Raw genomic sequence first — 15,288 nt, 5'->3', positions numbered from 1 at the left:
GGCTTTTGCAACATGTGAAACATTCTGATGTATAGGAGATGAAGTATGATGTGTGAATTGTGACCGCTTTCAGCTATTCAACCCTAGATGTTTTTAGACTGCAACTCCCACAATCCTTTACCACTGGCAAGCTGGCCGAGGATGATGGACGTTGTAGTCCAACTACAGTGCTGCTGCAAGGTTGGAGAAGGCTAGTTTACTAACTGAGTACAGTAGTTTACTGAATGAGTGTAATATATGAACTTAATATATGTTCTTCAGTCAGGAATATTCTCCTATTCCTAACTTAGAGTTCAATTGCAGCCTTCAAAGGCCTGTTACTTCCCCAGAGGGATACCATTAAATAGTACCATCTAAACCAGTTTGTGTCCTGTTATTTTTCTTTCAACCTGTAATCCTCCACATTCCCTTGCAAGGTATATCTGGCGGCAGTTGTGTGTACTTTAAAACAGGATGTGTCTTCAGCAACCTGTAACTTTGTGCATCCAAATGATATCCGTCTGAATTATTGATCTCCTTACTGAGTCAGGCCTTCTCATCCGAATTGACTGCATTTTCCAGTCAGAAATCTTGCCTGGCCATCAGGAGGCTGAGATAACTGTACTTGCTTAAATTGTATATTCTTGCCTTTCATCGTTGATTAACATTGCTCGTTATTTCCCATAATTTTATTACGGAGTGGGTAGGGAGGAAAAAAATCACAGGTATTTTCGGTGAGATGCAATTGATTATATTGAGTCTGTATGCTCTGGCCCAAAGTAATGCAAACCTTTATTTACGTAGAAATATATAACTTCTGGGGAGATTGAGCAGAGGAGGGTTTGTGGCATTGGGTTCACAACAAAATATGAGAAATTGGAACACTATCAAAAGTTAAGAATTTTCTACATGGGAAGGACTCTGGTGTAAGATAAAAAGTGTCAAAACTCTGTTTATTGTCATGTGTGGTGATTCCATGCCTTTTTTTTTTTTGCTGTGTTTACGTGCATGTGAAGCTGTGGGAGACAGGGAAGTTGCCTTGTGTGTACATGTGATGTCACAAGTGATAATATATGTGCTGCTTGCACTTTTCCCTACTTGACAGGCATTTTGTGTACAAAATTAATAATTCTGAAAGTGCTTTTAGAGCAAGCACCATTTTCTGGAATTATTATTATTATTATTATTGTGTGTATTTGCCAAGAGGAAAATAATTTGTCGCAATATTTTATTATACAAATGGCTATAAATTATTTGCATGTCTTTAAATATAAGTGTGTGCTTTTCAGTTGGCAGTACTATTTGCATAGCACCTAATAAGATAATTTTGGGCCTCAATTTATACATTACTAGCATTAAGCATTAGCAAGACTTGCTTAGTACACATACTGTTAAAGGAAGAAGCTTTTTGGGCCAGATTTGGGTACGACATTTTAGTAAAAAAACATGCATGATAAAGATGAGTCTTGCTTTGTTCATCAACATTTATTATTAGCAGTTCAATTAAAAACAAGTGCATATTAATAATGATTTATCTTATTAAATAATCTGTTTTACAAAGATAATCTAAATATCAGTGGATATCTGGGGAAGGTGATATCCAGCCAATTTTTAAAATCTTTATCTTTTTATAAAATACTGCTCAGGACAAAGACTGTTGCATCTTCAGAAAATAATTCCTGCAGCATAGCCCCCTTTCAATTATGACTTTTGAGTTTTTTAATGGTAAACAGGAGTTTATTTTCTTCACCATATTCTGAGCAAGGAACTTTTAAAATGAAAGCCAGAATTTTAACAAAGGCTGTAGTTCTTACCAGGCGCACTTGGTAATGATGTGTGTTTTCTGGAAAATTTTGAATTGTAAAATCTCCTAATCCCCCTCCCACCACAACACACTAAATTGATTGGTATCGGCTTTAAACAGAATTCAAAGTTGACACAGTTACTTTTTTGTACAGTACTGTATAAATAAACAGAATTTTAAAATAACACAAATGTTACTTTTTTGTACCGTATAAAGTATATATAAAAATATATATTAAAAAATGGAATGCTTGATGGGGGCGGGGGGCGGAAATCAATGAAGGGCACTTAGGCTGCCATCATGTACACGCTTTTCCTGGAAGAAAACAGGGCTGAAGTCAGAGGGACTTGTATCTGAGTAAAAATGCATGGGATTGCACTGTAAATTTTGTTTAAATGTTACATTTAAACGAATTTAAAGCTTTACTTGCAAATACTTTTATTGGAATGCTTATATTAATACATCTAGAAATAGTATGGATTTCTCTTGCATTGTTCATACTTTAAGAGGAAAATCGAAGGTTTTAAAAACCGTTGACATGTTAATTTTAGCGTTTCCAAAGAACTGTGGGGAGAAGTTTCCACTCATATGTTTATTCATTAGAACTTGCCAGTATGAGATGTAAGGGTTACATAAATTATGCATAGATGGAAGAAATGTGATCTTACTGCAATTTATAAAATGTTTGTTTTTATTGCAGAGGAATGGCTCCTCGTTGGGACAAAACAAGGCCACCTCCTTCTTTACAGAATTCGAAAGGAAACTGGTGGGTGTGGAAAAAAATTAGCCAAGTTTCTGTAAGCTCTTGGAGCATGTGCAATGAAGCATGTTTGTTTAACTGTATTTTAGGGTGGGTTTACACGGTTTTCTGTGCTGTGTTTGGTGGCGGTGAGAGTGTGTGCAGGAGCCTGGTACTCGCATGAGAACCACACTGTATAAAGCTTAAATACTAGAGACTGCACTGATTGCCCCTAAATGTCATAGGGTCCCTGCAGCATTTCTAGTTTCCCTTTCTGTGGGAACTTCAATAGACCCAGTCCTTAAAAACATGTGTAACTAATGGCATAACTTTGAAAGCTGAAGTAGGTCAGCAGTTGGCTAGAAGATAACATTCACTGTGTATAGGCTTGATTGTAGGCTCGATTTGCACAATCTGATAGCAGTGAGGGCCAAACTTGCTGTGAAGATAATCACACAACTGACAGTTCCATCACTGCTTTTTATTTAGTTAAAAACAGGCGAGGGAGAATGATTTTCACTTCTTCTGCCCATACCTTCTGCCACTGAATAGATCAGGTTGCAAGTTACAGGACAATTTAATAAAGAACTACATTTAGTATATCCTAGGTCATCTGTTTGCATCTTGTCTTTTGGGTGGTTTATGGGACTTTTGCTGGAGGTGGGCTCTTCTTCCTGGTCATCTGCCATGTACTTAGTTGAGATTCCTACATTACCAAGGGTTGAACTACATGATCCTCAGGGCCCGTTCTAACTCTACAATTCTGTGATTCTGTTTTTCACTGTATTTCAGGACAAGGTGTAGGATTTAAGGGAGCATAAAGCTCAGATAGAGCTGTTGTGTGCAAAACCCAACCTATATAACCTATGGTATGATTTAGAATGGAAAAGCCAAAACAATACCCTACAGCACCTACATTTTGGCTCACTGGTGCATTAGCAGCAGTCCTTTTCTCAATTGTTGTCCCGTGTTGTCCTAAGTCCTGATAGACTGAATGCCAATTCTTAAAACCTCTTTTGAAGTGGAAGAATTGCTTCAGAGTAACCTTCCTTCCACAGTTTTCAGTGATGATGTGGTTTTGTGAGAGCATCCCCACAATACATTTCCCAGTATTGTACTGGAAAATCACACAGTTGCACGAGCAGTCTAAATTTACAGGGTTGTATCAAAGGCTGCCCCTGTGCTGGCAGAAGTGCTTCTATTAGCACAAGGCAAGGCACCCCATTTCCGCCAACATGCCCTGCTATTTGCAGCCTTCTGTGCCGTACCCCATATAATTCCAGAGGATCCCCGGCCTTCAGGAGTGGCATTTAAGGGACATGGAATGCTGCATTGGGTTGAAGGGACTGGTGAACATAAAGCCAGCCTCCAAGCTCAAAGCAAACATTGGATTCAAGCTCCATTCTCTGCATGTTGACAGTGGATAGGAACATAGGAATCTGCCTTGTAGAGTTAGACCATTGCTCCATCTAGCTCAGATTATTATGTACTCTGACTGGCAGCAGCTCTCCAGACCTTCAGACAGGGGATGAGAAGATACAAAGAAGGGAAAGGCAAGGGCAGACAACTGAGGAGATGAATGCAAGAAATGAGGATGACAGGGAATGATGGCAAGCAAAGGCAATTATGTGCACTTAGGCTTCATTTTGGTTAAAGGTGTTACTAATGAAGGCAAGTAATGGCGGGGTGGCCCAATGGACATGAATTGGGAGTTGACATTTTAACCTGTTCCTCAGGAAAGCTATGAAAACAGGGGAAGTGAGCCTGGGGTGCTGCTTTTTCCTGCTCTGGGCAACACCAGTACCATCTTAGAGAGGCCATTTTTCTAGCTTTGCAGAAAAAGACATGATTCTTTTAAGAAAACTGAATTTATTCTCAAACCACCTTAGCCAGTCTGTTCCAGTCAAATCATGATAGTTTTCAGTTGCTTTTGTCTCACTTGGTAAATTTCTCCCCCTTTTTGCATCAACGTCAGGAGAGGTTACGACACCAGAAAGTGGCTGTAAGTTTGTATCCATAAACCTTTAAACCCTTGTGGTGAAGTGTTTTTATTCTTTGTCCCTTTTGCTATACTCCTAGGGATTTTATTTGCTAGCTGCTGATGTAGTGATAAAGGGTGCTGGGGGCTTGCCTTTTCCTAAACTAGATTTTTGAAGTCTTTTGTTAAATCCCTTTCGTCCATGAGATGACAATGCCCAGTTTACTGGTGGGGTAATTGGGTATGCTGTAATGTATAATTGCTCATTTTTATTTTTATTTTGCAAAATTCAGTGGACATGTGAGACTTGCATCTCCTCTAAACTGATAGCAGAACTTTGTGGGATATTTTGCCTTAGCTGTTGAAATACGTGTTGATGAAATAGTTAACGTGAAAAGTATCTGTAGTCTAAAAGAATTCCTTTGCTGTCTGGTAGGTTGCAACAGATTTGAAGTGACATTAGAGAAGTCAAACAAGAACTTCTCCAAGAAGATTCAGCAGGTACATGAGATATCTCTGGACCCACCTAAAATAATAATAATAATAATAATAATAATAATAATAATAATAATAATAATAATTTATTATTTATACCCCGCCCATCTGGCTGGGCCTCCCCAGCCACTCTGGGCGGCTTCCATAGAAACCAAAAATACAGTAAAATATCACACGTTAAAAACTTCCCTGAACAGGGCTGCCTTAAGATGTCTTCTGAATGTCAGGTAGTTGTTTATCGCTTTGACATCTGCTGGAAGGGCGTTCCACAGGGCGGGCACCACTACCGAGAAGGCCCTCTGCCTGGTTCCCTGTAGCTTTGCTTCTCGCAATGAGGGAACCCCCAGAAGGCCCTCGGCGCTGGACCTCAGTGTCTGGGCAGAATGATGGGGGTGGAGACGCTCCTTCAGGTATACTGGACCGAGGCCATAAGAGGCATTTGACTGAAGTCAACACTTCGTTTTACTGGGGTGGGGTGGGGTGAGATGGAAGTTGTTGTGCCACTGATCTTGTCTTCTCTTACAATATTGGCATTTGCTGCAGCAGTCCTAATGTGTGTAGCTGCCATAAGTCTTGTAGAGTTCCACTAGCTTTGATCCCACATAAATGTGTTTGGGGTTACTGTAATAAAATTGGAGACACTACAGTGGTACCTCGGGTTACATACGCTTCAGGTTAGAGACTCCGCTAACCCAGAAATAGTACCTCAGGTTAAGAACTTTGCTTCAGGATGAGAACAGAAATCGTGCTGTGGTGGCGCAGCGGCAGCAGGAGGCCCCATTAGCTAAAGTGGTGCTTCAGGTTAAGAACAGTTTCAGGTTAAGAATGGACTTCCGGAACGAATTAAGTACTTAACCCAAGGTACCGCTGTACTTCAAAGACATTTGGGAAATTGCAGTACGTGCCTCTTGGCATAACAGCACCAATGCAGAATGGAAGTTGCTGCAGCCTTGTGCTTTCAAGTGACTAGCTTTTTCTGAGTAGCTTATTATATTTATATCCTGCTGTGCAGCTTACAAAATGCACACAAAGCTACAACTAGAATAGGGGATATGGGGAGGTATGCCCATATCTTCTGGTCTCCTGCACTTGATGACATGAGCCTGGTTTGCACATATAAGACTAAGCCGTGAAGTTTTTAGCCAAATGTGGCTTGATTGAAGGTTTGAACCCAGCCCAGCAAACTACTTGTTGTTGGTTTATCAACCATGGCTTATACTAACTATATTTTGGCACTATATCCAAAACTAATGGCCTTGCTTAACTATGGTTTGTTTGGCTACACATTTCAAGTACCCAAAACAGAGACATGAGGCTAGGGGAGTAGGGGAGGGGAATCAAGCATTTGAGAAGCAAGCCATGGCTGCTTTCCTCATATGGAAGTCAATTTATGGTTTTTTTAAACAAACAAACAAACACAGCTTAGTTTAGGTGCAGACGTAGCCATTATCAATATTCCTTTCAGGAAAAGGGAGCAGAAGGACTCGGGCTGGTTAATGGTAAAGATGTCAACCCAAATAAGCAGCTCCTTTGTTAAGCTACAAAGTCTGTTAATTAACATTTAATTAAAAACCTTACATAATAAACTAGAATATTTTGTGGGAGCGAAACAGCCTATTTTGAGTGACTGTTCTTATAAAAGCTTACTGTGTTGGTGCTCATTCCTTTTTCTAGCCTGCTGAATAATAAACAGCACTAGTGTGATTTTCTTTTGGGGTTTTCGTTCCTATTTGCATATGCTTTGTTCCTTGTGGAACTCAATCCTTTGTTGCTGGCTGGAATCTTAAGAATTATGACTGGCTTATAATGCCTTAATAGCGGCATTTGGATATAGCACTAAACCATAGTTCTCCTCTCCAAGTAAAGGCACTGTTATTTAATATCTATACAATGGTATATGTGCTCAGCAAAATTGTTGTGCCTATTAAACTAAATATATTTTTATATAGTTCAAGAAACTTCTTGGGAAATAGTATTTATTGCCTGTAACGGAAGCTGTTAATGTCACCAGAAATGTCATGACTATTGCTGCAAGGTTACTTTGCTAGAGGTTGATAGCTTGCATATAAATTTATTTTAATTTGAGCCCCATTCTGTTAAGTAAGATTCATTTCTAGCAAAGGTTTGCCTGCAACCTATTTACAACATTTTTTGTATTATTATTTTTGTAGATCCATGTTGTGTCCCAGTTCAAAATTTTGGTCAGTTTATTAGGTAAGTGAATTCACAGCGTTATGTTTTGAGACAGAGTAATTGAAGCTGCAATCTTACGCATCTCTTACGTCAGAGTAAGTCCCATTAAACTCAATAGGACTTACTTATGGGTATGCATAGGATACACATGCATAGGATTGTGTTATTATTCATCTGAGCATGGTTATCCTTGATCACCTTCATTTATGTTGCAAGTCTTTCTCTTAAGACCCTTGTGTCTTTTCTCCCACATACATGGAATGTTTTTCTCTGCATTCTGACATAGAGGAGATTGCATTAGCTTACTTTATATCTATTTGCCACCCACCTATTTTTAAAACAAGTCTTGTCCCCTGCTGATAAGATTTGTTGAATTTGTAGCACATAATTCTGTGAATACTGCAGACATGCGTCAATGAAGTCTTTGACAATGCAATGTACCTTAGAATCGGCAAGACATCTGAGAGATGTTTGCAAAATTGTGTCCAAACACTTATTAACCCATTTCTCCGTTTTCAAATTTGAAATAGTTATGAGGGTATGTGGAATTACAATAATGTTCCTGTCTTGTTCCAAACAGAAAACAACATTTACGTTCATGACCTGTTGACATTTCAACAGATCACAACAGTTTCCAAGGCAAAGGGTGCAACTCTCTTCACCTGTGACCTGAAGGCAAGTATAAGAAGATGGCATGCCTTATCCAATCTTGAAAAAGGGGAATGACTTTGAAACCTTGGTGTGTGAAGTCAAAAATGAACAGAATATTGTCCTCAATAAAGGCTGGTTTCATGAGAGGAAAGTTCTATAGTTTTTAAATACCAAGAGCACATAAATGTACTTGATAAAGTGCCTTCCACACTAATACATAGAGAACTATTTTTTTTTCACAGCACTCTGACACAGGTGAAGAGGTCTTGAGGATGTGTGTGGCAGTGAAAAAGAAGCTCCAGCTCTATTACTGGAAGGACAGAGAGTTCTACGAGCTGCAGGTTTGTTTAATACTTGTTTTTAAGATGTTTTTGTTGTTTTATTACTTGTTTGTCAGCCCTGGCTCCTTTAAGAGAAATGTAATACATTTTAGTGCTTGGGCACCTGAATGCAAGCCTTCAGTCTTTCTGGTATTAAAGGCATCCTCACTTATGGTTAATTCAAATATACCGCTTTTTTCTTCAAGGAAAAGATGGCAGCTATCTAGTGTTTTGTTCATGGATCTTCGCTGTGAAATTCATATGGATTTTGCTTTTCCTCAAAATATATTAAAGGTGTAAGGGAAGGGGGAGAGTATGTTGGCCTTGGCCTTGGATGAGAAGGTATTGGAAGGGATTTGAAGTTGAGTTTTTGTTTAGAGGAAAGATTTCAAATGCTACCATATTCAGTTTCTGTTAAAGCAGCTTGCTTTGCTGGTAGATAATTGAGATGACAATACAGACAAGTAAGGGATATTGCTATGCAGATATGCATAAAACAATTTTAAAACTGTATAAAAACAGTTACCAGAGTAACTAGACCTTTTCTTGATCTCCAGGGAGACTTCAGCGTGCCAGATGTACCCAAGTCAATGGCGTGGTGTGAAGATTCAATCTGCGTGGGTTTCAAGAGGGACTATTATCTAATAAGGGTAAGAGAGAGTTTAGACTAAGTCAGAATAATAAAGGTTGATTTTCTTCAGATTCAGTGAAGGTGGGAATAGAGTGTGACTACAGTATGAACTACTTGTATATAATTAAGGCTGCAATTCTGTGCAGACTTTGGGAGCAAGTCCCATTGAACCTAATGAGAGTTAATTCCAAGTGAACATGCGTAGGATTGCTATGTAAGGCCATATTTACACCATATGTTTAACGTTCTATGACACCACTAAAGCAAGCCATGGCTTAGCCAAAAGAATTATGGAAGCTGTAGTTTGTTAAGGGTACCGAAAGTTGTTAGGAGACCCTTTCCCTCACAGAGCTACAATTCCCAGAGTTATCAGGAAAGAGGGATTGATGGTTAAACCTCTCTGGGAATTGTAGCTTGAGGAAGGAAACGGGTTGACTAACACCTCTCAGCACCCTTAACACAGACTACAGCTCCCAGGATGCTTTGGGGGAAGCCATGACTGTTTAAAGTGGTATCACTGTGTGAATGTTGTAGCCTCAGTGGAAGTTAGTTATGTTTGGGAGTTCTCAAAGGCATATGTTGGTACTGGATCTGCAGGGTTTTTAAGTGAGGCAGTCTTGGTGGATGGGCTCCTAAAAGGAGAGACTATTTTCCTTCCTCTAATGATAAGAATCAGTCTAGGGTAGCTATTCTGTATGGATTGACTGGCTTTGATTATTCATTTTGCAGGTGGATGGTAAAGGTTCCATCAAAGAACTCTTCCCCACAGGAAAGCAGCTTGAGCCACTGGTAGCCCCTTTGGCAGATGGGAAAGTTGCTGTAGGCCAGGACGATCTTACTGTTGTATTAAATGAAGAAGGAACTTGTACACAGAAATGTGCCTTGAACTGGACAGATATCCCAATAGCCATGGGTGAGAACTAAATCTAATAATCATCATAATAATAATTTATTTCTACCCCACCAATCTGGCTAGGTTTTCCAGCCACTCAGAGAGGCTTTCAACAGAACATTAAAAACAGAAGAAAACTTCAAATATTAAAAACTTCCCTAAGCAGGGCTGCCCTCAGATGTCTTCTAAAAGTCAGTTGTTTATTTCCTTGGCATCTGATGGGAGGGCGTTCCACAGGGGGGCGCCACTGTCGAGAAGGCCCTCTGCCTAGTTCCCTGTAACCTCACTTCTCACAGTGAGGGAACTGCCAGAAGGCCTTCGGTGCTGGACCTCAGTGTCTTGGCTGAATGTTGGGGGTGGAGACACTCCAGGTATACTGGGCCGAGGCCGTTTAAGTCAGTGACCACTGCCTTTTTCCTTAGCAGCCTCCTCTGAAACAAACAAATTACCTTGTTCTGACCTCAACCCATGTTAGACTGCTGCTTTTCTCCTGAGGTGGAGAATTGAACCAAAAAGGATTGTTACTATTATTTATTATTAATTTATGAATCTTCTTTTACATATGTCTCAAGGTGATTTACAGACTTACAATAAAAAACAGCTAAAATGGTTTTAAAAACAGTACAACCCCCCACCAGAAGATAGGTTTTAAAACAATACAAAAGGAATACCTAAGGTTATTATTATTTATTAATTTATGGTTGGATTTTCCTATGCAGAATATCCAATCAGTGCAGGGTAGATGATGCTAAGACTAATCAATTGCTTACAGATAAAGGGAACATTGAGAACAGTTCTGAATGCAAGCACTAGGGGGCAACATAACAAAGGCCGCAGTGCCCAGTTGGAGCAGAACAAGGATGCACAGGCAGAATGAAAGTGTGACTTATACTTGAAATAAAGTTTGGTCTCTTGGTTATGCCTTCTTTTCAGTTTCTTTGTCACTCTTTCCCTGCCGTTAAAGTGGACCAATGGGAAGGGGCTTTTGAAAGCCTGAAAAGCACGAAAGTATAAAGCATGCTATTGCATAAAATGCAACAGATCCACTGTTTCCGAATGTAAATTTGGGGGATGCTATTGTAGAACCATATGCTGTTGCTGAGTGTTCCATTTCAAAAACAGAACATCAACCGCCGTACATTGTGGCAGTACTGCCAAGATATGTAGAGATTCGTACTTTTGAGCCCCGACTCCTCGTGCAGAGTATTGAGCTCCAGAGACCACGCTTCATTACTTCTGGAGGGTATGGAAGTTTCAAGTTTTTCTCCCCCATCTTAACTTTATAGATTCTAATCTTGTGCATATGCTTGTACCGAATTATTTTTTTTTAACATAATTATGAATTAAAGGGGAGAGGGAAAAGACCTTTCATTTTATTATGATCATGTTGATAACCCAACTTCTTTCCTTTTTTCTCTTTTTAGTACAAATATTGTGTATGTGGCCAGCAATCATTTTGTTTGGCGCCTCATTCCGGTTTCCATTGCAACCCAGATCCAGCAGCTTCTTCAAGATAAGCAATTTGAACTGGCTCTGCAATTGGCAGTAAGTGGCAGGATGGGAGCATTTTAAATCTGTATTGATTGATAACTTCTGTAAGCTACTACCTAGTAAAAGCTGCATCTAATACACAGCCTAAATTCCCTGTTGTTTGAGTGTCTTGGCATTAAACAACTCCATAATTTCGGTCTGATCAGTGTCTGGGGATGGGTGAGTGTCTGGGACCCATGTGTACATGACTTGCTACATAATGTAAGAAAAGTAATAATGAATGTGCAAGATATGTGCTTCTAGTATGTGTATTTATTTACAGTCCATGGCTCAAATTCCCTTGCAGTCCTGTTTAGTATAAGCCACTTTTGTGAAAAATAAACCTGCACTGGGAACATGTGACTTGCCTAAGGCAACTCTGTGACCTTTTCAGAAATTAGCATAAATATTTGGTAGAACAATTAGTTGATTATCTTTCTTTCAAGATCATGCAATGCATTCCCTTTTTTCCAGATTTAGTGCTATGAAGTATTTAACATGCTGTATGTTTAGTTTAATATTGCATAAATATTTGTAACAGTTATACTGAGAATGCAAACTTGTCTTGCGATGCAACAACTGCAAGATAAAGGAGTGGGGAAAGACTTCAACTATAACTTTTACTGGATCAGCTGCTTATGAAGATGGGAAGGTTTTGTGTTTCTGCTGAACTCTCTGAAGAATTTTGTACATTTCAGTACTTTCTTCCTATAAGCATACTTGACCTGATAACAGGCATTTTCTGAATTAAAATGTTATCTGTCTGCCAGAAACTGACATGACAGATATTTCTGTCAACACAAAATGTTATTGATTGCATATACTTGGATTAAATAGCAGTTACTAACTGGAGGTTTTTATCAACAAGTCCGTGTTTCCTCCATGTAGTTTATGAATAATGGTGACTCTTTGTTGCGAGTGCCAAGACTTCTCTTTTAAACTGAAATGATATTTTTGGATCGCAAAAATATTGTGGGGTCAAAAATACATGATGTGAGCAGTTTACATTGATGCCTGGGTGCAAGAACAAATTAAAATTCTCAATCATTTGTCGGTATTTCTCACTCGTGTGCATGAGTGAAACAGGATACATGCGATTCAGACTTGAGCTGCTCTTGTTACTGTATAAACATAGATAGAAACCTTGTTTCTCCTACTGAAGCACATTCCTCTTTTTTTACTAGTACTTTTTTACTATTTCTGAGCAGTTTGCTTAAAACTGTGTGCTCATTTCAAGAGGCTTACAGCCTTTACACTTACATATTTTCTTTTAAATACTGGAACTATCTTACATTCTTTAAAGAGTAACACTTCTTAAATATTTTGCCTGTTTTTGTACTTGTTAGGATATGAAGGATGACTCTGATACTGAAAAGCGACAACAAATCCACCATATTAAGAATCTGTATGCCTTCAACCTTTTCTGCCAAAAGCGCTTTGATGAATCCATGCAAGTCTTTGCCAAGCTTGGGACAGGTAAGTTAGTTGTGTAGCCTGGACTTAATAGACAGATAGGTATGGGAGATTGCTGTGACCTCTAAAGTCTTCAAAGCAGAATGGAAGCAGAATGTTATTGCACTAGGTGGAATCCTAATGTCCACTGGAGAATGACCTCTCCTGAAACAGTTCATGTTGACCTCAAGATCACAACTAAAATGACATCTACTTAATGGCAAATTCACATGGCATTGAGCTGTGGTCACTGGTCAGACTGGAGGAAAGCAGCCTATGGCTAGATATCAGGAAATGTGTCCTAAAGTACCCATGTAGAAGGCCACTTGAAATTCTTATGCATGGCAAGTGTGAGGCTTCTGTTGTATGAGACATCCCTATAGCTCTGGTCCGACCAGATTGTATACTTTCAATCCATGTAGTAATAAACTCTCAAATCTTATATCTCTACCACTCTCAATGGAGCTACCATGGAAACATTTACATGGAAACATTTACCATCGTCTGTGAAAGCTGGCCATAAGAACAGTTGGCCAAGGGACCAGTTTGTTGATGGAAGCTGTGGAAATGTGAAATTTCCTGCCTTCTAACTTGCAGTCTGAGATCCTTCATATTGTTTATGGTAACTTGTAACTGGAAACTTGGTAGTACAGTGGTGCCCCGCAAGATGAACGCCTCGCAAGACAGAAAACCCGCTAGACGAAAGGGTTTTCCATTTTTGGAGGCGCTTCGCAAAACAAATTTCCCTATGGGCTTGCTTCGCAAGACGAAATGTCTTGCAAGTTCCTGCGGGTTTTCCCCCCCTTTTCCTAAGCCGCTTATCAGCTGATCCGCTGATAAGCCGCTTATCAGCTGATCTGCTAAAAGGCGCTAAACCGCTAATAGCGCTAACCTGCTAAGCTGTCAATGGGCTTGCTTCGCAAGACGAAAAAGCCGCTATACGAAGAGCCTCACGGAACAGATTAATTTCGTCTTGCGAGGCACCACTGTATTGAGTTTGAAAACAGAATACACTTTGAAGTATAGTTTGGAATTTTTGTGACTTAACTACAGTCATATATTTTGTTTAGATCCTACCCATGTCATGGGTCTCTATCCCGAACTGTTGCCAAGTGATTACAAGAAACAGCTCCAGTATCCCAACCCTGTTCCAGTTCTGTCTCCAGCAGAGCTGGAAAAAGCACACTTGGCACTTATAGACTACCTAACACAGGTAAGTGTTTAGCGCCTCCTTGAGCATCCTATTTTTGGTAGTAGATGGTCATGTGACAGTTTTGACATTGCAGGACCTTCTGAAATTATTTTTCATGTGTTTTGAGCTTAGCAGCTATGGCCTCACCTAACATGTTAAAAGGAGGGTGTGATGCATGATCTCTTGTACATAACAGAGCAGTCTCATGAAAAGGTTTCACGCTTAAAAAAGGCACATTGCCATGGGGTGGGTGGGATTCATTATCATACGCTGCGTCAGCTCTTTCTTTGCTGTTCATATAGCACTGTCAGCATACGCAGTACTGGACAGAGTAACAAACACATGAAAGACATCTCCCTCTGCCCAGTGAGCTTAAGTCTAAATGTTGACCATGTGCAGAGAGAAGGGGAAGGGGCTTCAAGGTTAACAGAATATTAGAATAAGGAGAAAAATGGGAGAAGCCAGTACAACAAGAACTAACAAGCAAATGCAGGTTGTCTGAACCCATGTGGATAAAAAGGTTGCAGTCACATGCAGTTTTTCTCGGAGGTAATGTGGATGAGGCGTGGCATGACTTCACTTCTTTTGACTCTTAATTTCTGCAGAAAAGAAGTCAGTTAGTGAAAAAGCTGAATGACTCAGACCATCAGTCCAGCACTTCTCCCCTCATGGAGGGGACTCCCACCATCAAATCAAAGAAGAAGTTGCTGCAGATCATTGATACCACTCTGTTGAAATGCTACCTCCATGTGAGTTCTCTGCATTTTCTGAAATGCACGTGTCTTCCTCAAACCAGGCATTTAGGGTTTTGGTATTGGAAATGCAGGACTAATAGTGGCAAGGGTTTAGATTGAGTTTGTCCCTCTTTAAGCTTAAAATACTAAAGGTGAAAACAGACGCAACACTTTGGGGCAGCTGCGCTTATCTCAGATCTTTCCTGGGTGCAATCTAAGCTGTGGTCAGTATCTTCTTTGAAACTCTTCACAGCTTAAATATATCCTGCTTGCCTTTAAATTGCACCAAGATTTTTAGAAGACATGAATATTCAGAGGAGAAATTAAATATATGATGGGTTTGTTTTGGTCATGCTGAATCTTAGTAACTGTCATTTGGTCTCTGTTGTTTGCTGTTGTTTGTTCTTAATACGGCAATCTCTTACTAAACAAGAAAAGGGGCCGGTGGAATTGGTTGTCTGGTTGTTTGAGATACAAATCTGAATATGAAGGAAAGTGCTTGCATGGTTTTTTTTTTTTTCAGGAGGAGAGTAAATACCCTGAAATATTATTAAAAACAAAACAAATTCCTTCCAGTAGCACCTTAAAGACCAACTAAGTCAGTTCTTGGTATGAGCTTTCGTGTGCATGCACACTTCTTCAGATACAAGAACTGACTTAGTTGGTCTTTAAGGTGCTACTGGAAGGAATTTGTTTTG

The 15,288-nt window shown here is 39.6% G+C and overlaps 1 protein-coding gene across 2 annotated transcripts in view; it reads left to right on the top strand.

The window, feature by feature from the left end:
- The window catches only part of VPS39 (VPS39 subunit of HOPS complex), a 33,528-nt gene that overhangs the window by 1,150 nt on the left and 17,090 nt on the right, over positions 1 to 15,288 (top strand). Inside the window, exons 2-14 of one of the 2 annotated variants that reach the window (XM_081859694.1) lie at positions 2,484 to 2,549; positions 4,498 to 4,524; positions 4,937 to 5,001; positions 7,167 to 7,209; positions 7,769 to 7,863; positions 8,082 to 8,180; positions 8,717 to 8,809; positions 9,520 to 9,703; positions 10,805 to 10,925; positions 11,107 to 11,227; positions 12,559 to 12,688; positions 13,735 to 13,877; positions 14,462 to 14,605. In XM_081859694.1, the coding sequence (XP_081715820.1) occupies positions 2,484 to 2,549; positions 4,498 to 4,524; positions 4,937 to 5,001; positions 7,167 to 7,209; positions 7,769 to 7,863; positions 8,082 to 8,180; positions 8,717 to 8,809; positions 9,520 to 9,703; positions 10,805 to 10,925; positions 11,107 to 11,227; positions 12,559 to 12,688; positions 13,735 to 13,877; positions 14,462 to 14,605 (1,331 nt within the window). The remainder of the gene's footprint in view (positions 1 to 2,483; positions 2,550 to 4,497; positions 4,525 to 4,936; positions 5,002 to 7,166; positions 7,210 to 7,768; positions 7,864 to 8,081; positions 8,181 to 8,716; positions 8,810 to 9,519; positions 9,704 to 10,804; positions 10,926 to 11,106; positions 11,228 to 12,558; positions 12,689 to 13,734; positions 13,878 to 14,461; positions 14,606 to 15,288) is intronic. The other variant, XM_081859695.1, reaches the window with a different exon arrangement.

This window comes from Podarcis erhardii, assembly GCF_964252035.2.
Source record: "Podarcis erhardii genome assembly, chromosome: 1".
Classification (NCBI taxonomy): Eukaryota; Metazoa; Chordata; class Lepidosauria; order Squamata; family Lacertidae; genus Podarcis; species Podarcis erhardii.
Note: the sequence above shows the minus strand (reverse complement) of the source record. Positions and strands in the feature narration are given on the sequence as shown.